We start from the raw sequence: 23,516 nt of genomic DNA, 5'->3' as shown, positions 1-23,516 counted from the left end.
CAGTGGTGAACTTTGCATTAGCTTTATGAACAATTTGTTAGAAATTATCAATTAAAGGTGTGAGGAATTCATTTCCAGACGCAAGGTGTTTTGAATTAATAACAGGATGTGATGTTCTATTAATAGTTAAATTAGAATAAGTAACCATGGCTGTTCTTATTGGAAGACATTGAAACCTGCTTTTAGAAAGGAGAGAGTTTTCAGAGACCGGAATTACTTGTATTACTTGTATCCATGAATCCGGAATTACTTGTATCCATGATTATCCATGGCTTATAAATCGCTATCCTCTCCCAATAAATGTTCTGTTAGATTTGGAGCGGATTTAGCCCCTAATCTGGAAAGGAAGACACGCTGTGATCATGCCATACCCGTATCTGTCCAAGTGCTGTTCACGCTGGGATTCCTCGCTACTGGGACATTCCAGAGGCAAATGAGTGACAGGTCGGGTATATCACAGCCGTCATTCAGAAGCATCCTGCCACAAGTGATCGAGGCGATTCTACGCGTGTTGTCCACGAGATACATTAGTTTCCCATTTACAGCCCACGAACAGGCGCGCATCAAAGCCCGAGTTTGTCCGCTCATTTAATTTCCCAGGGGTCATAGGTGCAGTTGACTGCACGCATATTGCCTTACGCTCACCGTCTGTAGATGAACATGTATATGTTAACAGGAAGAATTTCCATTCATTGAATGTTCAGATCATCTGCGATGCCCGTATGCAACTACTCAACGTATGCTGTAAGTGGCCAGGGTCTACGCACGACTCATTCATTCTGCGCCACAGCAGAGTAGGCCTGCGTCTAGAAGCTGGTGAGCGTGGAGGCGGTGGCTTCTCTGTGAGTTATTTTCTTCCAGTGTATAATAGCCTATTAACTGTGCAAAATAATGTAACACAATTACCCCATTAGGTGACCGGGCCTATCCACTGAAAACTCCCTATGCCCGAACAGCAGAGGAAATGCGGTGCAATTTGATGCAGGGCAGAACAAGGTCGGTTGTGGAGCGCACCATCAGACTGCTGAAGGGCAGGTGCCATCCATTTAAAGTTCATTTTAGATTTATAGATCACAGGTGCTTCGTAGGTTTTTTTATGCTCAGTATCTTTTATGAATCGAATGTAAGCACAACATCAGAAATGATCTAACGACTAAGTTCAAGTATAAATCTAAGAACATTTTTATGAGGTCCCTGGTGTCTTATTGGTACCAAGATTGTCTTCGAGACATTTTGTTTTTTATTTACACGAAGACTGACCATGAAGATTGCTGTTTTTCCATTCACTATGATCGGGGATCCTATTTCCTGTAAACAGTTCCAGTAGTGCCGCGGTTGGCCTTGAACTTCGTGGCTTCAATGAGCAGGGTCAGTCGCTCTCCGTTGCCTCACATTCATAACATGAAAACATCCTGCTTATTATGCTAGACAAACAGACAGTTCTGTCCTGAGTGGACTTGGCTACGGTAGTCGATAGAATCAATACTAACATCCATCTACTATTGTATGAAGATGAGGAGAAGAGACAGTGAGTAAGATCCTTTATTAACACAGGGACAAGGGTCATGAGGCGGAGAGACAGGGAGATCCTTTATTAACACAGGGACAAGGGTCATGAGGAGGAGAGACAGGGACAAGGGTCATGAGGCGGAGAGACAGTGAGATCCTTTATTGACACAGGGACAAGGGTCATAAGGAGGAGAGACAGGGACAAGGGTCATGAGGCGGAGAGACAGTGAGTAAGATCCTTTATTAACACAGGGACAAGGGTCATGAGGCGGAGAGACAGTAAGATCCTTTATTAACACAGGGACAAGGGTCATGAGGAGGAGAGACAGGGACAAGGGTCATGAGGCGGAGAGACAGTGAGTAAGATCCTTTATTAACACAGGGACAAGGGTCATGAGGAGGACAGGAGGTTATTATTTTCAATGAACACAAAACCCATTTCATAAGGTAGCTCTCACAACGATCTTTGACATCATTCTGTTACCTTCTTTAGCTTCCTACTTCACCTTCCTTTCTTCAGTGTCATGTCAGAACACAATGTATATTGTATAGTGTCATGTCAGCCTATACAAATCTGATTCTATGGACAAACTGGCCTCCAGAAGTAAGTTTTTTTTGTGTGTGTGTGCATGTGGGTACCATTGTGTGCTATGTATCCAGGCCTGATGCTGTGTGTCATTGTGTGTATCCAGGCCTGATGCAGTGTGCCAGACAGACAGAACCAGTTTCACGCTCGGCTCACATAAACACACTAGAGATACAGGACTATACAGAGACACAATGAGAAGGCGTCCCAATGGCTCCCCATTCCCTATACAGCGCACTACTTTTGACCAGGGCCCATGGGGAATAGGGTGCCATCTGAGATTCCTACACAGACTGCCTGCTGGGCCTTTACTTCCTCTGCTTCCTTAACAATCCAGCCTCCTCTAACCTCTGACCTCGGCTGTAATATGTTGTGGTTGTCTGACACTTCTACATGTCGGAAAGTTCCAGTCAGAGTTCACATTTTTGTCCAATGTATTTCTAAAGTGGAACCTACAGTAATGTCGTAGTAACAGCAGGTAAGAGAGTAACAGCTGAAAGCAGCAGACAGACAAGTCAACCATCTCCTGGTTGGACACAACAAATATCCTGACATATACAAACAGACGACAAACCAAGCAACAACAACAGCAGAGAATATCACTATGATCCTTCTGAAGGGTGAAACTCCCAGCTGTTTATCCCAGTGTTTATCCCAGTGTTTATCCCAGCTGTTTATCCCAGTGCTGACAGAGACAGATGGAGAGAAATCCATGATTCTTTCCAGGTTCATCATTTAGATTCAACACATCAGTATAGACATGGTGCACTGAGAGCTTCTGGTTTCAACATGACAGCAGAAGAATACACACCAAGACCTCTCCGCAACAAATCTTTATCTCCTGTTCTCTGTTTACCATCATGCACTGGGGTAAAGAGCTTTGGAGATCGCCCTGTCATCCTTCAGCCTATTATAACTATTCCTCCCATTCCAACTCCATCCCTTCATCCCCATCTACTCTTTCTTCTTCTCTTCCTCTGGGATGTAGACGGACACAGTGAACTCTCCGGCCTCGGTTCCATACTTGTTCTTCACCAGGAGTGCGTACTTCCCTGAGTCGGTCGTGGTTACCGCCGCGATGGTGATGCTGGCGAACTTGCCGTGTTCAAACTTGAGGGCGTAGCGTTCGTCAGACACGAGCTCTCTGTCGTTCTTCATCCAGGTGACCTCGGGTGCAGGGTCACCCCACACGTTGCCTGTCAGGTTCAGAGACTGGAGAAGTGGGGAGGCATGATGTCAGCACAGTATTATACACTGTTCCCTAACAAACATGCGTATTCACATACAGACACGGAGGGAGAGGAGAGATGTGGGAAGTGAGAGCGAGCGTGAGAGACAGAGAGAGATAGTGAGCGTGAGAGACAGAGAGAGATAGTGAGCGTGAGAGACAAAGAGAGATAGTGAGCGTGAGAGAAAGAGGGAGAGAGAGATGTGGGAAGTGAGAGTGAGCGACAGAGAGAGATAGTGAGCGTGAGAGACAGAGAGAGATAGTGAGCGTGAGACACAGAGGGAGAGAGAGATGTGGGATGTGAGAGCGAGCGTGAAAGACAGAGAGAGATAGTGAGCGTGAGAGACAGAGAGAGATAGTGAGCGTGAGAGACAGAGGGAGAGAGATGTGGGAAGTGAGAGCGCTAGAGAGAGACTTGCTTTGGAAATGTAAACACATGTTTCCCATGCCAATAAAGCCCTTTGAATTGAGAGAGGGGGAGAGAGATCCTAGTTACCTTGCCCTCCTGGATAGTGACCACATCTGGCAGCCCTCCCACAACGCGGGCACGGTCTGCAATACAGGATGATCAATGTTAACACGCAAGGGCACACAGTGTGCCATTCAGAGCAGGAAGAGAGAAAATGTTTCAGAATATTGGAGAATATAAATAACCACTCACTTCTCTCTGCAATGGCAGCAGCCCTGAGGAAGACAGACAGACAGACAGACAGACAGACAGACAGAGGGTCAGGAATAACAACATCCACTGTGTCCATCTGTCTGGCAGAACAAGAGTTCCACACTTCATAATGAGAGAGCTAAAAGTCTGGTGTAGAGTTGGTGAACTTACTTCAGCCTCTGGAACTCTACGAAGGCTTCCTCCCAGGCTGCAATGACAAACAACTCATTAGTGACCAGCTGCTAAACAGCCCTAAACCCAGCATTCAGCCTTCAGATGAAAGAAACAGCAAGCTAATGTCAGCTTGGGAGACAGTTATCATATCCTGGGCTGAAACAATGGCATTCAGAGCAGTCTGTTTACAGGAGTCTGCTGGATTCATTACTCCTGGGGTTGATTACAACTTCCGGACTTGTCTCTGTGCTGTTTGTTGCTACTTGGCTACCTGCCAAACTTTTTTGGTTTTTACTTTTAAGTCTTTACTGAAGATCCATCTCTTCAGTAGGTCCTATGATTGAGTGTAGTCTGACCCAGTGTTGTGAAGGTGAACGGCAAGGCACTGGAGCAACGAACCGCCCTTGCCGTCTCTGCCTGTCCGGTTCCCCTCTCTCCACTGGGAGTCTCTGCCTCTGACCCTATTACAGGGGCTGAGTCACTGGCTTCCTAGTACTCTTCCATGCTGTCCCTAGGAGGGGTGCGTCACTTGAGTGGGTTGAGTCAGACGTGATCTTCCTGTCCGGTTTTGCACCCCGTCTGGCTCATGCGGTGGAGGAGATCTTCGTGGGCTGTACTGGGGCCACAGTGTCTTCTGATCCCTCCTGTCTCAGCCTCCAGTATTTATGCTGCAGTAGTTTATGTGCCGGGGGGCTAGGGTCAGTCTGTTACATCTGGAGTATTCTCTTGTCTTATCCGGTGTCCTGTGTGAATTTAAATATGCTCTCTCTAATTCTCTCTTTCTCTCTTTCTTTCTTTCTCTCGGAGGACCTGAGCCCTAGGACCATGCCTCGGGACTACCTGGCATGATGACTCCTTGCTGTCCCCAGTTCACCTGGCCATGCTGCTGCTCCAGTTTCAACTGTTCTGCCTGCGGCTACGGAACCCTGACCTGTTCACCGGACGTGCTTGTTGCACCCTCGACAACTACAATGATTATTATTATTTGACCATGCTGGTCATTTATGAACATTTTAACATCTTGACCATGTTCTGTTATAATATCCACCCGGCACAGCCAGAAGAGGACTGGCCACCCCTCATAGCCTGGTTCCTCTCTAGGTTTCTTCCTAGGATTTGGCCTCTCTAGGGAGTTTTTCCTAGGGAGTTTTTCCTAGCCACCGTGCTTCTTTCACATGCATTGCTTGCTGTTTGGGGTTTTAGGCTGGGTTTCTGTACAGCACTTTGAGATTTCAGCTGATATACGAAGGGCTATATAAAAAAATTTGATTTGATTTTGATTTGATTACTTAGCCTTGTCTCAGGGTAGTCAGTTGGTGGTCTGTTGATATCCCTCTAGTGGTGTGGGGTCTATACTCAGCCTGGTCTGTTGATATCCCTCTAGTGGTGTGGGGTCTATACTCAGCCTGGTCTGTTGATATCCCTCTAGTGGTGTGGGGTCTATACTTAGCCTGGTCTGTTGATATCCCTCTAGTGGTGTGGGGTCTATACTCAGCCTGGTCTGTTGATATCCCTCTAGTGGTGTGGGGGCTGTGCTTTGGCTAAGTGGGTGGGGTCATATCCTACCTGGTTGGCCCTTTCCAGGGTTATTGTCAGACGGGGCCATAGTGTCCCCCAACCCCTCCTGTCTCAGCCTCCAGTATCTATGCTGCAGTAGTCTATGTGCCAGGGGGCTAGGGTCAGTCTGTTATATCTGGAGTAATTCTCCTGTCTTATCTGGTGTCCTGTGTGAATTTAAGTATGTTCCTTCTAATTCTCTCCCTCTCTCGCTCCCCTCCCGGAGGACCTGAGCCCTAAGATCATGCCTCAGGACTACCTGGCCTGGCTGTCCCCAGTCCACCTGGTCGTACTGGTGCTCCAGTTTCAACTGTTCTGCCTACGGCTAGGGAACCCTGACCTGTTCACTGGACATGCTACCTTGTCCCGGACCTGTTGTTTTCGGCACTCTTTCTCTACTGCATCTGCTGTCTCGACCTCTGAATGCTCGGCTATGAAAGGCCAACTGACATTTACTCCTGAGGTACTGACCTGTTGCACCATCTACAACCACTGTGATTATTATTTGACCCTGCTGGTTATTTATGAACATTTGAACATCTTGAAGAACAATCTGGCCTTAAATGGCCGTGTACTCTTATAATTTCCACCTGGCATAGCCAGAAGAGGACTGGCCACCCCTCGGAGCTTGGTTCCTCTCTAGGTTTCTTCCTAGGTTCCCACCGTGCTTCTACATCTGCATTGCTTGCTGTTTTCGGCTGGGTTTCTGTACAGCACTTTGAGACATCTGATGTTGTAAAAAGGGCCTTATAAATACATTTGATTTCTATGAAACCAGCGAACCACACCAATAATATGGCTTGAGCTCTTCAGACGAGGCCTTCATTCCTGGAATAAATAAGTGTACCAATACATCATCAGGGATTCAAAACGTGGGGCAAGACGCATCATAAATGTTGACCCCCTTTCCTTTTCATTGGTCTGAAAACCAACCATTTCTGTTCCTGGGACAGAGCAACAATGCATCACAACCAAAAGTGAGAAAATAACTATTGTTTAACTGTGCAACCATTGAAAATAAAGCACCGACTAGCATGCACACTATGTGGACCGATTAGTTATAACCAACTTATTAATGATTTATAACACATTTACAAATGATTAAATAACCGTTAATAATGTAATTACAAACCCTTTATAAAACTCTTTACAAACCCTTTACAAACCCTTTATAAAACCCTTTATAAAACCCTTTACAAATGGAACCTTATTGTAAAGCGTTAAGGCTAAATCTTCTCTCCACCCCCACTGTAAAATGTGTAGAATGGCAGGAAATTACCTCTAAATTAACTTTTTCTCTCCGCTGTCAAGAGAGGGGTCGCTAAAATGTTTTGCTGGCTAAATTGGCGGGGCCACCCAACAAAATTTTACTTGACTGCATATGTGGGTATGGATGTGGGTATGATGTGGGTTTGGATGAAGGTATGGATGTGTGTTTGGATGTGGGTTTAGATGTGGGTTTAGATGTGGGTTTAGATGTGGGTTTAGATGTGGGTATGGATGTGGGTTTAGATGTGGGTATGGATGAAGGTATGGATGTGGGTTTGGATGTGGGTTTAGATGTGGGTTTAGATGTGGGTATGGATGTGGGTTTAGATGTGGGTTTAGATGTGGGTACGGATGTGGGTACGGATGTGGGTATGGATGTGGGTATGGATGTGGGTTTAGATGTGGGTTTGGATGTGGGTTTAGATGTGGGTTTGGATGTGGGTTTAGATGTGGGTTTAGATGTGGGTTTAGATGTGTGTTTAGATGTGGGTATGATGTGGGTTTAGATGTGGGTATGATGTGGGTACGGATGTGGGTTTAGATGTGGGTTTAGATGTGGGTTTAGATGTGGGTATGGATGTGGGTTTGGATGTGGGTTTAGATGTGGGTATGGATGTGGGTTTAGATGTGGGTATGATGTGGGTACGGATGTGGGTACGGATGTGGGTACAGATGTGGGTTTGGATGTGGGTTTAGATGTGGGTATGATGTGGGTATGATGTGGGTATGGATGAAGGTATGGATGTGGGTTAGATGTGGGTTTAGATGTGGGTATGATGTGGGTTTAGATGTGGGTATAGATGTGGGTTTAGATGTGGGTTTAGATGTGGGTTTAGATGTGGGTATGGATGTGGGTATGGATGTGGGTTTAGATGTGGGTTTAGATGTGGGTTTAGATGTGGGTTTAGATGTGGGTATGGATGTGGGTACAGATGTGGGTACGGATGTGGGTACGGATGTGGGTACGGATGTGGGCACGGATGTGGGTACAGATGTGGGTACAGATGTGGGTATGGATGTGGGTATGGATGTGGGTTTAGATGTGGGTATGGATGAAGGTTTGGATGTGGGTTTAGATGTGGGTTTAGATGTGGGTACGGATGTGGGATTAGATGTGGGTTTAGATGTGGGTATGGATGAAGGTTTGGATGAAAGCATGGATGTGGGTACGGATGTGGGTATGGATGTGGGTTTAGATGTGGGTTTAGATGTGGGTATGATGTGGGTACGGATGTGGGTACGGATGTGGGTACGGATGTGGGTACAGATGTGGGTTTAGATATGGGTACAGATGTGGGTTTAGATGTGGGTACAGATGTGGGTTGGATGTGGGTTTAGGTGTGGGTTTAGATGTGGGTATGATGTGGGTACGGATGTGGGTATGGATGTGTGTTTAGATGTGGGTTTAGATATGGGTATGATGTGGGTACGGATGTGGGTTGGATGTGGGTATGATGTGGGTACAGATGTGGGTTTAGGTGTGGGTTTAGATGTGGGTTTAGATGTGGGTATGATGTGGGTACAGATGTGGGTTGGATGTGGGTTTAGGTGTGGGTTTAGATGTGGGTTTAGATGTGGGTATGATGTGGGTACAGATGTGGGTACGGATGTGGGTTTAGATGTGGGTATGATGTGGGTACGGATGTGGGTTTAGATGTGGGTATGATGTGGATACGGATGTGGGTTTAGATGTGGGTATGGATGAAGGTATGGATGTGGGTACACAGAATCGTGAGCCATTGCGGCCCCTCATGATGAGTTCCTATGGCCCCCACCACCATTAAAGTTGCCCGCACTAGATACTTGAAAAGGTTGCCAGGTCAGACACAGCAGACTGGGGATGATGAAACCTCACTCCTCAATCAATTTGTTTCCGTGCATTTCTGTGTGTGTGTGTGTGTGTGTGTGTGTGTGTGTGTGTGTGTGTGTGTGTGTGTGTGTGTGTGTGTGTGTGTGTGTTTCTGTGGGTGGGTGGGTGGGTGTTTCGGTGGGTGGGTGTTTCTGTGGGTGGGTTGGTGTTTCTGTGTGTGTGTGTGTGTGTGTGTGTGTGTGTGTGTGTGTGTGTGTGTGTGTGTGTGTGTGTGTGTGTGTGTGTCGGTTTCTCACCTTGTCCAGACAGGTCACAGAACCTCTTAACCCCGTCCTTGCCGTCACAGATATTTATTGTGTATTTGCCCTTATCTTTCTCTGTGGGCTCATTCACCTTCAGCCACAGCTGCTCCCCGGTCACTCCACACTGGACTCTGTCAGAGTGGGAGATCTTTGCTTCCCTGCAGACAGACACACAGACAGACACACAGATACACACACTGAGTCAACATGAGCACTCTATACATCCATAGATTTGTAGACATTGAGGATTCACTGGAACAGAGACATGAAGGTAGATATGGATATGGAGGATTCACTGGAACAGAGACATGAGGAAGGTAGAAATGGAGGTATCACTGAAACAGAGACATGAGGAAGGTAGACATGAAGGATTCACTGGAACAGAGACATGAGGAAGGTAGATATGGAGGTATCACTGGAACAGAGACATGAGGGTAGATAGCAACACATCTGCAACACTGATCCTCAACACTGGAGCTCCCCAGTGGTGCGTGCTCAGTCCCCTCCTGTACTCCCTGTTCACCCACGACTGCATGGCCAGGCACGACTCCAACACCGTCATTAAGTTTGCAGACGACACATCAGTGGTAGGCCTGATCACAGACAAAGATGAGACAGCCTATATGGAGGAGGTCAGAGACCTGACCGTGTGGTGCCAGAATAACAACCTATCCCTCAATGTAGCCAAGACTAAGGAGATGATTGTGTACTACAGGAATAGGAGAACAGAGCACACCCCTATTCTCATCGACGGGGCTGTAGTGGAGCAGGTTGAGAGCTTCAAGTTCCTCGGTGTCCACATCAACAACAAACTAGAATGGTCCAAACACACCAAGACAGTCGTGAAGAGGGCACGACAAAGCCTATTCCCCCTCAGGAGACTAAAACGATTTGGCATGGGTCCTGAGATCCTCAAAAGGTTCTACAGCTGCAGTATCGAGAGCATCCTGACTGGTTGCATCATCGCCTGGTATGGCAACTGCTCGGCCTCCGACCACAAGGCACTACAGAGGGTAGTGCGTATGGCCCAGTACATCACTGGGGCTAAGCTGCCTGCCATCCAGGACCTCTACACCAGGCGGTGTCAGAGGAAGGCCCTAAAAATTGCCAAAGAGACCAGCCACCCCAGTCATAGACCGTTCTCTCTACTACCGCATGGCAAGCGGTACCGGAGTGTCAAGTCTAGGACAAAAAGGCTTCTCAGTTTTTACCCCCAAGCCATAAGACTCCTGAACAGGTACGTAATCAAATGGCTATCTGGACTATTTGCATTGTGTGCCCCCCCCAAACCCTATTTTTACGCTGCTGCTACTCTCTGTTTATCATATATGCATAGTCACTTTAACTATACATTAATGTACATACTACCTCATATGGCCCGACCAACCAGTGCTCCCGCACATTGGCTAACTGGGCTATCTGCATTGTGTCCCACCACCCGCCAACCCCTCTTTTACGCTACTGCTACTCTCTGTTCATCATATATGCATAGTCACTTTAACCATATCTACATGTACATACTACCTCAATCAGCCTGACTAACCGGTGTCTGTATGTAGCCTCGCTACTTTTATAGCCTCTCTACTGTATATAGCCTGTCTTTTTACTGTTGTTTTATTTCTTTACTTACCTATTGTTCAACTAACACCTTTTTTGCACTGTTGGTTAGAGCCTGTAAGTAAGCATTTCACTGTAAGGTCTACAACTGTTGTATTCAGCATTTCACTGTAAGGTCTACTACACCTGTTGTATTCAGCATTTCACTGTGAGGTCTACTACACCTGTTGTATTCAGCATTTCACTGTAAGGTCTACTACACCTGTTGTATTCAGCATTTCACTGTAAGGTCTACTACACCTGTTGTATTCAGCATTTCACTGTAAGGTCTACTACACCTGTTGTATTCAGCATTTCACTGTAAGGTCTACTACACCTGTTGTATTCAGCATTTCACTGTAAGGTCTACTACACCTGTTGTATTCAGCATTTCACTGTAAGGTCTACTACACCAGTTGTATTCAGCATTTCACTGTAAGGTCTACTACACCTGTTGTATTCAGCATTTCACTGTGAGGTCTACCTACACCTGTTGTATTCAGCATTTCCCTGAAAGGTCTACACCTGTTGTATTCGGCGCACATGACAAATAAACTGATTTGATGAGGAAGGTAGATATGGAGGTACCACTGGAACAGAGACATGAAGCCACTAGGTAGTACAGTAGGGAGCTATGGAGCCACTAGGTAGTGGAGTAGGGAGCTATGGAGCCACTAGGTAGTACAGTAGGGAGCTATGGAGACACTAGGTAGTACAGTAGGGAGCTATGGAGCCACTAGGTAGTACAGTAGGGAGCTATGGAGCCACTAGGTAGTGGAGTAGGGAGCTATGGAGCCACTAGGTAGTGGAGTAGGGAGCTATGGAGCCACTAGGTAGTACAGTAGGGTTCTATGGAGCCACTAGGTAGTACAGTAGGGAGCTATGGAGCCACTAGGTAGTACAGTAGGGTTCTATGGAGCCACTAGGTAGTACAGTAGGGGGCTATGGAGCCACTAGGTAGTACAGTAGGGGGCTATGGAGACACTAGGTAGTGGAGTAGGGAGCCACTAGGTAGTGGAGTAGGGGGCTATGGAGACACTAGGTAGTACAGTAGGGAGCTATGGAGCCACTAGGTAGTGGAGTAGGGAGCCACTAGGTAGTACAGTAGGGGGCTATGGAGACACTAGGTAGTACAGTAGGGAGCTATGGAGCCACTAGGTAGTGGAGTAGGGAGCCACTAGGTAGTACAGTAGGGAGCTATGGAGACACTAGGTAGTACAGTAGGGGGCTATGGAGACACTAGGTAGTACAGTAGGGAGCTATGGAGCCACTAGGTAGTACAGTAGGGGGCTATGGAGACACTAGGTAGTACAGTAGGGAGCTATGGAGCCACTAGGTAGTGGAGTAGGGGGCTATGGAGACACTAGGTAGTACAGTAGGGAGCCACTAGGTAGTACAGTAGGGAGCTATGGAGCCACTAGGTAGTGGAGTAGGGAGCTATGGAGCCACTAGGTAGTGGAGTAGGGAGCTATGGAGCCACTAGGTAGTGGAGTAGGGAGCTATGGAGACACTAGGTAGTACAGTAGGGAGCTATGGAGCCACTAGGTAGTGGAGTAGGGGGCTATGGAGACACTAGGTAGTACAGTAGGGTGCTATGGAGACACTAGGTAGTACAGTAGGGAGCCACTAGGTAGTGGAGTAGGGAGCTATGGAGCCACTAGGTAGTGGAGTAGGGAGCTATGGAGACACTAGGTAGTACAGTAGGGAGCTATGGAGCCACTAGGTAGTGGAGTAGGGAGCCACTAGGTAGTGGAGTAGGGAGCTATGGAGACACTAGGTAGTACAGTAGGGAGCTATGGAGCCACTAGGTAGTGGAGTAGGGAGCTATGTAGACACTAGGTAGTGGAGTAGGGGGCTATGGAGACACTAGGTAGTGGAGTAGGGAGCTATGGAGCCACTAGGTAGTACAGTAGGGAGCTATGGAGACACTAGGTAGTACAGTAGGGAGCCACTAGGTAGTACAGTAGGGAGCTATGGAGCCACTAGGTAGTGGAGTAGGGAGCTATGGAGCCACTAGGTAGTACAGTAGGGGGCTATGGAGACACTAGGTAGTACAGTAGGGAGCTATGGAGCCACTAGGTAGTGGAGTAGGGGGCTATGGAGACACTAGGTAGTACAGTAGGGAGCTATGGAGCCACTAGGTAGTACAGTAGGGAGCTATGGAGCCACTAGGTAGTGGAGTAGGGAGCTATGGAGACACTAGGTAGTGGAATAGGGGGCTATGGAGCCACTAGGTAGTGGAGTAGGGAGCCACTAGGTAGTACAGTAGGGAGCTATGGAGCCACTAGGTAGTGGAGTAGGGGGCTATGGAGCCACTAGGTAGTGGAGTAGGGAGCTATGGAGCCACTAGGTAGTGGAGTAGGGAGCTATGGAGACACTAGGTAGTGGAATAGGGGGCCACTAGGTAGTACAGTAGGGAGCTATGGAGCCACTAGGTAGTACAGTAGGGAGCTATGGAGCCACTAGGTAGTACAGTAGGGAGCTATGGAGACACTAGGTAGTACAGTAGGGTTCTATGGAGACACTAGGTAGTGGAGTAGGGAGCCACTAGGTAGTGGAGTAGGGAGCTATGGAGACACTAGGTAGTGGAGTAGGGGGCTATGGAGCCACTAGGTAGTACAGTAGGGAGCCACTAGGTAGTGGAGTAGGGAGCTATGGAGACACTAGGTAGTGGAATAGGGAGCTATGGAGCCACTAGGTAGTGGAGTAGGGGGCTATGGAGACACTAGGTAGTACAGTAGGGAGCTATGGAGACACTAGGTAGTGGAGTAGGGAGCCACTAGGTAGTGGAGTAGGGGGCTATGGAGACACTAGGTAGTGCAGTAGGGAGCTATGGAGACACTAGGTAGTGGAATAGGGAGCCACTAGGTAGTGGAGTAGGGGGCTATGGAGACACTAGGTAGTACAGTAGGGAGCCACTAGGTAGTGGAGTAGGGAGCCACTAGGTAGTGGAGTAGGGGGCTATGGAGACACTAGGTAGTGCAGTAGGGAGCTATGGAGACACTAGGTAGTGGAGTAGGGAGCCACTAGGTAGTGGAGTAGGGAGCTATGGAGCCACTAGGTAGTGGAATAGGGAGCCACTAGGTAGTGGAGTAGGGGGCTATGGAGACACTAGGTAGTGGAGTAGGGGGCTATGGAGACACTAGGTAGTACAGTAGGGAGCCACTAGGTAGTACAGTAGGGAGCTATGGAGACACTAGGTAGTACAGTAGGGAGCTATGGAGCCACTAGGTAGTGGAGTAGGGAGCTATGGAGACACTAGGTAGTACAGTAGGGAGCTATGGAGACACTAGGTAGTGGAGTAGGGAGCCACTAGGTAGTGGAGTAGGGGGCTATGGAGACACTAGGTAGTGGAGTAGGGAGCTATGGAGCCACTAGGTAGTGGAGTAGGGAGCCACTAGGTAGTGGAGTAGGGAGCTATGGAGCCACTAGGTAGTGGAGTAGGGGGCTATGGAGCCACTAGGTAGTGGAGTAGGGAGCTATGGAGCCACTAGGTAGTACAGTAGGGAGCTATGGAGACACTAGGTAGTACAGTAGGGGGCTATGGAGACACTAGGTAGTACAGTAGGGAGCTATGGAGCCACTAGGTAGTGGAGTAGGGGGCTATGGAGCCACTAGGTAGTACAGTAGGGAGCTATGGAGACACTAGGTAGTACAGTAGGGAGCCACTAGGTAGTACAGTAGGGAGCTATGGAGCCACTAGGTAGTGGAGTAGGGAGCTATGGAGCCACTAGGTAGTACAGTAGGGAGCTATGGAGACACTAGGTAGTACAGTAGGGGGCTATGGAGCCACTAGGTAGTACAGTAGGGAGCTATGGAGCCACTAGGTAGTACAGTAGGGAGCTATGGAGCCACTAGGTAGTACAGTAGGGAGCTATGGAGACACTAGGTAGTACAGTAGGGAGCCACTAGGTAGTGGAGTAGGGGGCTATGTAGACACTAGGTAGTGGAGTAGGGGGCTATGGAGACACTAGGTAGTGCAGTAGGGAGCTATGGAGACACTAGGTAGTGCAGTAGGGAGCTATGGAGCCACTAGGTAGTGGAGTAGGGAGCTATGGAGCCACTAGGTAGTACAGTAGGGAGCCACTAGGTAGTGGAGTAGGGGGCTATGTAGACACTAGGTAGTGGAGTAGGGGGCTATGGAGACACTAGGTAGTGGAGTAGGGGGCTATGTAGACACTAGGTAGTACAGTAGGGAGCTATGGAGCCACTAGGTAGTGGAGTAGGGGGCTATGGAGCCACTAGGTAGTGGAGTAGGGAGCTATGGAGCCACTAGGTAGTGGAGTAGGGAGCTATGGAGACACTAGGTAGTGGAATAGGGGGCCACTAGGTAGTACAGTAGGGAGCTATGGAGCCACTAGGTAGTACAGTAGGGAGCTATGGAGCCACTAGGTAGTACAGTAGGGAGCTATGGAGACACTAGGTAGTACAGTAGGGTTCTATGGAGACACTAGGTAGTACAGTAGGGAGCTATGGAGACACTAGGTAGTGGAGTAGGGAGCTATGGAGACACTAGGTAGTACAGTAGGGAGCTATGGAGACACTAGGTAGTGGAGTAGGGAGCCACTAGGTAGTGGAGTAGGGAGCTATGGAGACACTAGGTAGTGGAGTAGGGGGCTATGGAGCCACTAGGTAGTACAGTAGGGAGCCACTAGGTAGTGGAGTAGGGAGCTATGGAGACACTAGGTAGTGGAATAGGGAGCTATGGAGCCACTAGGTAGTGGAGTAGGGGGCTATGGAGACACTAGGTAGTACAGTAGGGAGCTATGGAGACACTAGGTAGTACAGTAGGGAGCTATGGAGACACTAGGTAGTGGAGTAGGGAGCCACTAGGTAGTGGAGTAGGGGGCTATGGAGACACTAGGTAGTGCAGTAGGGAGCTATGGAGACACTAGGTAGTGGAATAGGGAGCCACTAGGTAGTGGAGTAGGGGGCTATGGAGACACTAGGTAGTACAGTAGGGAGCCACTAGGTAGTGGAGTAGGGAGCCACTAGGTAGTGGAGTAGGGGGCTATGGAGACACTAGGTAGTGCAGTAGGGAGCTATGGAGACACTAGGTAGTGGAGTAGGGAGCCACTAGGTAGTGGAGTAGGGAGCTATGGAGCCACTAGGTAGTGGAATAGGGAGCCACTAGGTAGTGGAGTAGGGGGCTATGGAGACACTAGGTAGTGGAGTAGGGGGCTATGGAGACACTAGGTAGTACAGTAGGGAGCCACTAGGTAGTACAGTAGGGAGCTATGGAGACACTAGGTAGTACAGTAGGGAGCTATGGAGCCACTAGGTAGTGGAGTAGGGAGCTATGGAGACACTAGGTAGTACAGTAGGGAGCTATGGAGACACTAGGTAGTGGAGTAGGGAGCCACTAGGTAGTGGAGTAGGGGGCTATGGAGACACTAGGTAGTGGAGTAGGGAGCTATGGAGCCACTAGGTAGTGGAGTAGGGAGCCACTAGGTAGTGGAGTAGGGAGCTATGGAGCCACTAGGTAGTGGAGTAGGGGGCTATGGAGCCACTAGGTAGTGGAGTAGGGAGCTATGGAGCCACTAGGTAGTACAGTAGGGAGCTATGGAGACACTAGGTAGTACAGTAGGGGGCTATGGAGACACTAGGTAGTACAGTAGGGAGCTATGGAGCCACTAGGTAGTGGAGTAGGGGGCTATGGAGCCACTAGGTAGTACAGTAGGGAGCTATGGAGACACTAGGTAGTACAGTAGGGAGCCACTAGGTAGTACAGTAGGGAGCTATGGAGCCACTAGGTAGTGGAGTAGGGAGCTATGGAGCCACTAGGTAGTACAGTAGGGAGCTATGGAGACACTAGGTAGTACAGTAGGGGGCTATGGAGCCACTAGGTAGTACAGTAGGGAGCTATGGAGCCACTAGGTAGTACAGTAGGGAGCTATGGAGCCACTAGGTAGTACAGTAGGGAGCTATGGAGACACTAGGTAGTACAGTAGGGAGCCACTAGGTAGTGGAGTAGGGGGCTATGTAGACACTAGGTAGTGGAGTAGGGGGCTATGGAGACACTAGGTAGTGCAGTAGGGAGCTATGGAGACACTAGGTAGTGCAGTAGGGAGCTATGGAGCCACTAGGTAGTGGAGTAGGGAGCTATGGAGCCACTAGGTAGTACAGTAGGGAGCCACTAGGTAGTGGAGTAGGGGGCTATGTAGACACTAGGTAGTGGAGTAGGGGGCTATGGAGACACTAGGTAGTGGAGTAGGGGGCTATGTAGACACTAGGTAGTACAGTAGGGAGCTATGGAGACACTAGGTAGTACAGTAGGGAGCCACTAGGTAGTGGAGTAGGGTGCTTGGGAGCCACTAAGTAGTGCAGTGATAGTATTTTACAGCCTGCCCACTTCCAGCTCCTCCATGTTGTAGGGTTAGGGTAGGGAGACACTAGGTAGGACAGTAGGGGGCTATGGAGACACTCAGTGATAGTATTTTCCAGCTCCTCCATGTGGTAGGGTTAGGTATGGTATGTGGTAGGGTTAGGTATGGTATGTGGAGGGTTAGGTATGGTATGTGGTAGGGTGAGGGTAGGGAGACATTGGGTCCAGAGTCTTACTTGTGCTGCCAGCCGACTTGGAGTTCCTCCATGTGATGGGTGATCAAGGAGTAGAGGACGATACCATGTTCTGTACTCTTCACACTGATCTCAGTAGATGAGTTGGCTGGAGGAGACAACGCAGACAGGATAATAAACTTAATTGTTCATTATTCAATCATATTGTATACTTGAGCAATAAGGAACAAGAGTGTGTGGTATAAACTGGTTACCAATGTAATTAGAACAGTACAAATATTTTTGGGTCATACCCGTGGTATATGGTCTGATATACCACGGCCTTCAGCCAATCAGCATTAAGGGGTCGAACCACCCGGTTTATAGAACACAATGTTCCACATGCAGTGTATCTGTTTAATAACATGTAGATGATCAGACTCACCAATCACCCTGAACAGTTCGTTTAGCACCGTTTGGTAACCTGGAACAGATTACAGTCATTACTAGTAGTCAACCATAGTCACAGTAGTGGACAACGTTTTACCTTGGAGAGATACATAGGTGTTCTAGAACACAGTAGAGCCATGACAGAGGTATTCTAGAACACAGTAGAACACAGTGAAACCATGACAGAGGTGTTCTAGAACACAGTAGAACACAGTGAAACCATGACAGAGGTGTTCTAGAACACAGTAAAGCCATGGCAAAGGTGTTCTAGAACACAGTAGAGCCATGACAGAGGTGTTCTAAGACACAATGGAAACATGACAGAGGTGTTCTAGAACACAGTAGAACACAGTCAAACCATGACAGAGATGTTCTAGAACATAGTAGAACACAGTGAAACCATGACAGAGGTGTTCTAGAACACAGTAGAGCCATGACAGAGGTGTTCTAGAACACAGTGGTACCTAGCTCTCAAGCTCCAGGCGGCATTCTGCCTTCTCTCTATAGTTTCCAGCCATTAGTTTGCCCATGACTACCTCATGTGAACTACAATCCCGACTCTGTGTTTTAACGTTTAGAAATGTCAATAATCATCGCTTGCGATACTGCTTATGAAACATATGGCCCTCCAGCCACCCCAGTCATAGACTGTTCTCTCTGCTACCGCACGCCAAGCGGTACCAGAGCGCCAAGTCTAGGTCCAAAAGGCTTCTACCCCCAAGCCATAAGACTCCTGAACATCTAATCAAATGGCTACCCAGACTATTTGCATTGCCCCTCCCCCCCTTCTTTTATGCTGCCGCTACTCTCTGTTATTATCTATGCATAGTCACTTTAATAACTCTACCTACATGTATATATTACCTCTGACTCTGTACCGGTACCCCCTGTATATAGCCTCCACATTGACTCTGTACCGGTACCCCCTGTATATAGCCTCCACATTGACCCGGTACCGGTACCCCCTGTATATAGCCTCCACATTGACTCTGTACCCCTGTATATAGCCTCCACATTGACTTTGTACCGGTACCCCTGTATATAGCCTCCACATTGACTCTGTACCGGTACCTCTGTATATAGCCTCCACATTGACTCTGTACCGGTACCCCCTGTATATAGCCTCCACATTGACTCTGTACCGGTACCCCCTGTATATAGCCTCCACATTGACTGTACCAGTACCCCCTGTATATAGTCTCCCTATTGTTATTTTATTGCTGCTCTTGAATTATTTGTTACTTTTATTTCTTATTTTGGGGGGGTATTTTTCTTAAAACTGCATTGTTGGTTAAGGGCTTGTAAGTAAGCATTTTACTGTAAGGTCTACACCTGTTGTATTCGGCGCGTGTGACAAAAAACATTTGATTTTATGCATCTTTCATCAGTGAGAAAGAATCCTTCAAATAAATACAAAATACACTTACTGTAGCAGTTTTACACAGATCCATACAGCTATGGGTGACTCCATCCTAGAAACTACACTTCCACTATACTTCCAGGGTTACTCTTGCAAAGAGATCCATACAGCTATGGGTGTCTCCATCCTAGGAACTACACTTCCAGGGATACTCTTACACACAGATCCATACAGCTATGGTTGACTCCATCCTAGAAACTACACTTCCAGGGATACTCTTACACACATATCCATACAGCTATGGGTGACTCCATCCAAGGAACTACACTTCCAGGGATACTCTTACACACAGATCCATACAGCTATGGGTGACTCCATCCTAGGAACTACACTTCCAGGGATACTCTTAAACACAGATCCATACAGCTGTGGGTGACTCCATCCTAGAAACTACGCTTCTGCTATACTTCCAGGGTTACTCTCACACACAGATCCATACAGCTATGGGTGACTCCATCCTAGAAACTACACTTCCACTATACTAAAATTGAGCCGAGAGGGGGGTGACCTGGGCGGCTCTGAGGTACCGGAACGCATGAAAAAAAGCACCTCTATAATAGCATATTTATGCTTTATCCAACAATGTGGTCCGGAGGCTCCGTACAGAGGGTGTGATGCAGAGCCACCGGAGGCTTGTGGAGGCCAACTTGAGCTCTGTACTGCGATGCCTTGCGCCTCCCAAATTTTGTAACAATCCGGAGGGCTCAGTATAGTTCTGTATAGCCCCACATTTACATGATTGGTTGACAGTAGGTGGGGGCGGGAGGTCCTGTATAAACAAAAACTCACTTGCTTGACAACTTACTTCACAACAGAAGTGCAAGAAATATGAATGAATGCTCTGACTTCTGCAGATACCGCATCGCAGTAAATTCTGTACGGCCACTGTAGACGTCGGGTTGACCATGCAGAGCTTTAATAAAGAATGCATTATTTTGGCTTTTGCGTAGTGGAATAGAGCAGTAGAGAGTAGAGGCGCTTTCAGAAGTTGTACACGTGGAAAATGTTTCGTAGCCTAGGGACCGGGAAAAATGTGGCCTTTTATAAACTCATTTCATACAATTCTACATAATTTTACATGACTGAGTCTTTTTTAATACTGCACAAAAGATCGAAATGACAGGCTAATTTGACACTAACAAACTGAGATCAATAAAAACGACTTTGTCTTGAATTCACCAATAGCTTAGGCCTAGGTGTGTGGAGGAGAGACATATTGTACAATATGACCAGGAAATTGTAGTCCTAACAAAGCTTTCCAGTTTCACTGACTCACCCAATGATACACAGCTCACTCACCGGAAATGGCTGATGCGCTTCTGCCAAAAGCCTATATCTCTCTGGTTTTACTTTGTAAAACAATGCTGTTTGCTGAATGGGCCTATTTGGATAACATAGTTTGGTAGCCTACAGACAGATTAGTCTTCTCTTTTCAGAAGGAGCCATTTGCTTTCCAACTTGTGTTTTCCTGCGATTGTATTTGAAATATTGCAAATGTCCTGTTTTGGCTGCACGTTGTTCACTGATAAATTTGCCGCACTTTCCCGACTGTAGTCATGCCCTCTGATCGGGCTACACACAGCTAGGCTATTTAAAAATAAATGGAAAAAAGGAAAAAAGCTATTGATCCTCTCTGGCTAAATTACAGGCCTACTCCTGGTGTAGTAATCTGAATGATTTCATTTCAGTAACTCTAGTTATGTGAGATATTCAGTTGTGCTTCTCTCTCTCACCACAGCAATGGCCACACACTGGTCTATCTCTAGGCTACAGTGTTACACCACAGCAATGACCACACACTGGTCTGTCACTAGGCAACAGTGTTACACCACAGCAAGGGCCACACACTGGTCTGTCTCTAGGCTACAGTGTTGCACCACAGCAATGGCCACACACTGGTCTGTCTCTAGGCTACAGTGTTACACCACAGCAATGGCCACACACTGGTCTGTCTCTAGGCTACAGTGTTACACCACAGCAATGGCCACACACTGGTCTGTCTCTAGGCTATAGTGTTGCACAAAGCATAAACCTGGGCCGGCCCAACACCAATCAATTCTTAGAATATCAGGCATATTTTCACATTACGTTTTTTAGGGGGCAGGAGAATTACAGAAGAGGCAACTCGAATTAACACTGATCGCTTTTATTGGAATTTTTACATTGTAACATCATGTCAGGAGAGGTACCAGACCAGGGCAAATGAGTGCCGTACTGAAACAGTCCAAAACAGAGAAGAGCCAGATCCTGTTCCGGCAGGATCTGTCTCAAATGACGCACTGCCTAACCCTATCAAGTGTGTATCAGTTTAACCTTGATTTATTTATTTCTCTCATATGAAATATAAGGTCCTTATGCTTCCAAAAACCGTACCGCAAGCGACAAGTGTTAATGTTCAGATTGAGCTTCAGGGCTTTTAGCAAAACTCCCCCATACAGAAGATGATTCAAATAACCAACTCATCTTCAGGGTGATATTTAATCAGCTGTGTAGTGCTAGGGCAAAACCAAAGCACCCAGGGGGGGCCACAGGACTGAGTTTGGGAGACCCTGTTCTAGAAAACAGTAGAGCCATGAGAGAGGTGTTCTAGAACACAGTATATACATGACATAGGTTGTTCTAGAAAACAGTAGAGCCATGAGAGAGGTGTTCTAGAACACAGTAGAGCTGTGACAGAGGTGTTCTAGAACACAGTATATACGTGACATAGGTTGTTCTAGAACACAGTAGAGGTGTCTCAGTACCTGCTTCAGTCAGGTTGAACATGCTCTTGTCTTTTCCTCTGGCATCCTTTAGCTTCACCTCGTACACGCCTGCATCCTTCTTGGACAACTGGAACAGGGTTAGAGTCAGAGAGTAGGACCGTCAGAGACCTGGAAACACACTCAACCAGCCCTCATCAGTTACAGACGCAATCTGAGCCTCTGTCCCAAATCACACCCTATTCCCTATACAATCTCATAGTTCTGGCTAAAAGTAATGCCCAAATGTACACTACCTTTCAAAGTTTGGGGTCACTTAGAAATGTCCTTGTTTTTGAAAGAAAAGCAAATTTTGTCCATTAAAATAACATAAAATTGATCAGAAATACAGTCTAAACATTGTTAATGTTGTAAGTGACTATTGTAGCTGGAAACGGCAGATTTTTAATGGCTTTTCTAGGCTTTTTTTTTGCCTAGAAGGCCAGCATCCCGGAGTCACTCTTCACTGTTGACATTGAGACTGGTGTTTTGCGGGTACTATTTAATGAAGCTGCCAGTTGAGGACTTGAAGGCATCTGTTTCTCAAACTAGACACTCTAATGTACTTGTCCTCTTGCTCAGTTGTGCACCGGGGCCTCCTCTTTTAAATTCTGGTTAGAGCCAGTTTGCGCTGCTCTATGAAGGGAGTAGTACACAGCGTTGCACGAGATCTTCAGTTTCTTGGCAATTTCTCGCATGAAATAGCCTTAATTTCTCACAACAAGAACAGACTGACTGACAAGTTTCAGAAGAAAGGTCTTTGTTTCTGGCCATTTTGAGCCTGTAATCGAACCCACCAATTTGATGCTCCAGATACTCAACTAGTCTAAAGAAAGCTAGTTTTAATAAGAACAACAGTTTTCAGTTGTGCTAACATAATTGCAAAAGGGTTTTCTAATGATCAATTAGCCTTTTTAAAATGATAAACTTGGATTAGCTAACACAACGTGCCATTGGAACACAGGAGTGATGGTTGCTGATAATGGGCCTCTGTACGCCTATGTAGATATTCCATAAAAAATCTGCTGTTTCCAGCTACAATAGTCATTTACAACATTAACAATATCTACACTGTACTTCTGATCAATTTGATGTTATTTTAATGAACAAATGTGCTTTTCTTTCTAAAACAAGGACATTTCTAAGTGACCCCAAACTTTTGAATGGTAGTGTACATAGGGAATAGGGTGCCGTCTGGGATGTGGCCTGAGTTCTGCTGACATAGATAGCAGACAGAATGCAGATCACACAGAGAAACTTGTAGTCCCGAAAAGACAAAGCTTTTCTCCTGCCAAGATGCTGCGAGCTGATAGGTGAACAGACAGTGGCGTGACTTGTGGCTTTAAATAAAGTATCAGTCCAGACGTTGTGTCTTGGTGGTGCCTCCATGACGCCTGCTGTTGCAATTTTCTCCCCAGTCCTCAGATTCAGTGTCTGTTTTAACCGCAACCCACTGCGGATTACAAGATAAGCAGGTTAATGTAGCAGCCTATAGCTGCAGCTGTAGCGCCCTCTAGGGGAGTGGTGGTGGAGGTGTACCTCTCCTCTGACCCATGCTCTGGCACTGGCTCCACCCTTCTCTCACACACTGACATCTGAATGGCCATTGTTGCACTTTGAGACTCGGCATTCAATGTGACGATAAGACATTTCTTTGTACCTCCATTATTTTCCCTTAATTTGAACAGAATATCATGTCTAATGCCAATGCACTG

At 47.2% G+C, this 23,516-nt stretch overlaps 1 protein-coding gene across 2 annotated transcripts in view; it reads right to left on the bottom strand.

Moving 5' to 3' along the window:
- Positions 1 to 1,526: 1,526 nt before the first annotated feature.
- The window catches only part of myom1a (myomesin 1a (skelemin)), a 111,097-nt gene continuing 89,107 nt past the window's right edge, over positions 1,527 to 23,516 (bottom strand). For both annotated transcript variants that reach the window (XM_029726668.1, XM_029726669.1), the window contains 8 exons: positions 21,805 to 21,892; positions 17,636 to 17,674; positions 17,254 to 17,359; positions 9,091 to 9,254; positions 4,156 to 4,192; positions 3,985 to 4,007; positions 3,820 to 3,875; positions 1,527 to 3,307 (listed from right to left, as the gene is read on the bottom strand). In XM_029726668.1, coding sequence (XP_029582528.1) covers positions 3,050 to 3,307; positions 3,820 to 3,875; positions 3,985 to 4,007; positions 4,156 to 4,192; positions 9,091 to 9,254; positions 17,254 to 17,359; positions 17,636 to 17,674; positions 21,805 to 21,892 — 771 coding nt within the window. In that variant the 3' untranslated portion in view covers positions 1,527 to 3,049. The remainder of the gene's footprint in view (positions 3,308 to 3,819; positions 3,876 to 3,984; positions 4,008 to 4,155; positions 4,193 to 9,090; positions 9,255 to 17,253; positions 17,360 to 17,635; positions 17,675 to 21,804; positions 21,893 to 23,516) is intronic.

Source organism: Salmo trutta, chromosome 31, assembly GCF_901001165.1.
Source record: "Salmo trutta chromosome 31, fSalTru1.1, whole genome shotgun sequence".
NCBI lineage: Eukaryota > Metazoa > Chordata > Actinopteri > Salmoniformes > Salmonidae > Salmo > Salmo trutta.
The sequence above is the reverse complement of the archived record's forward strand: the minus strand, read 5'-3'. Positions and strand labels throughout refer to the sequence as shown.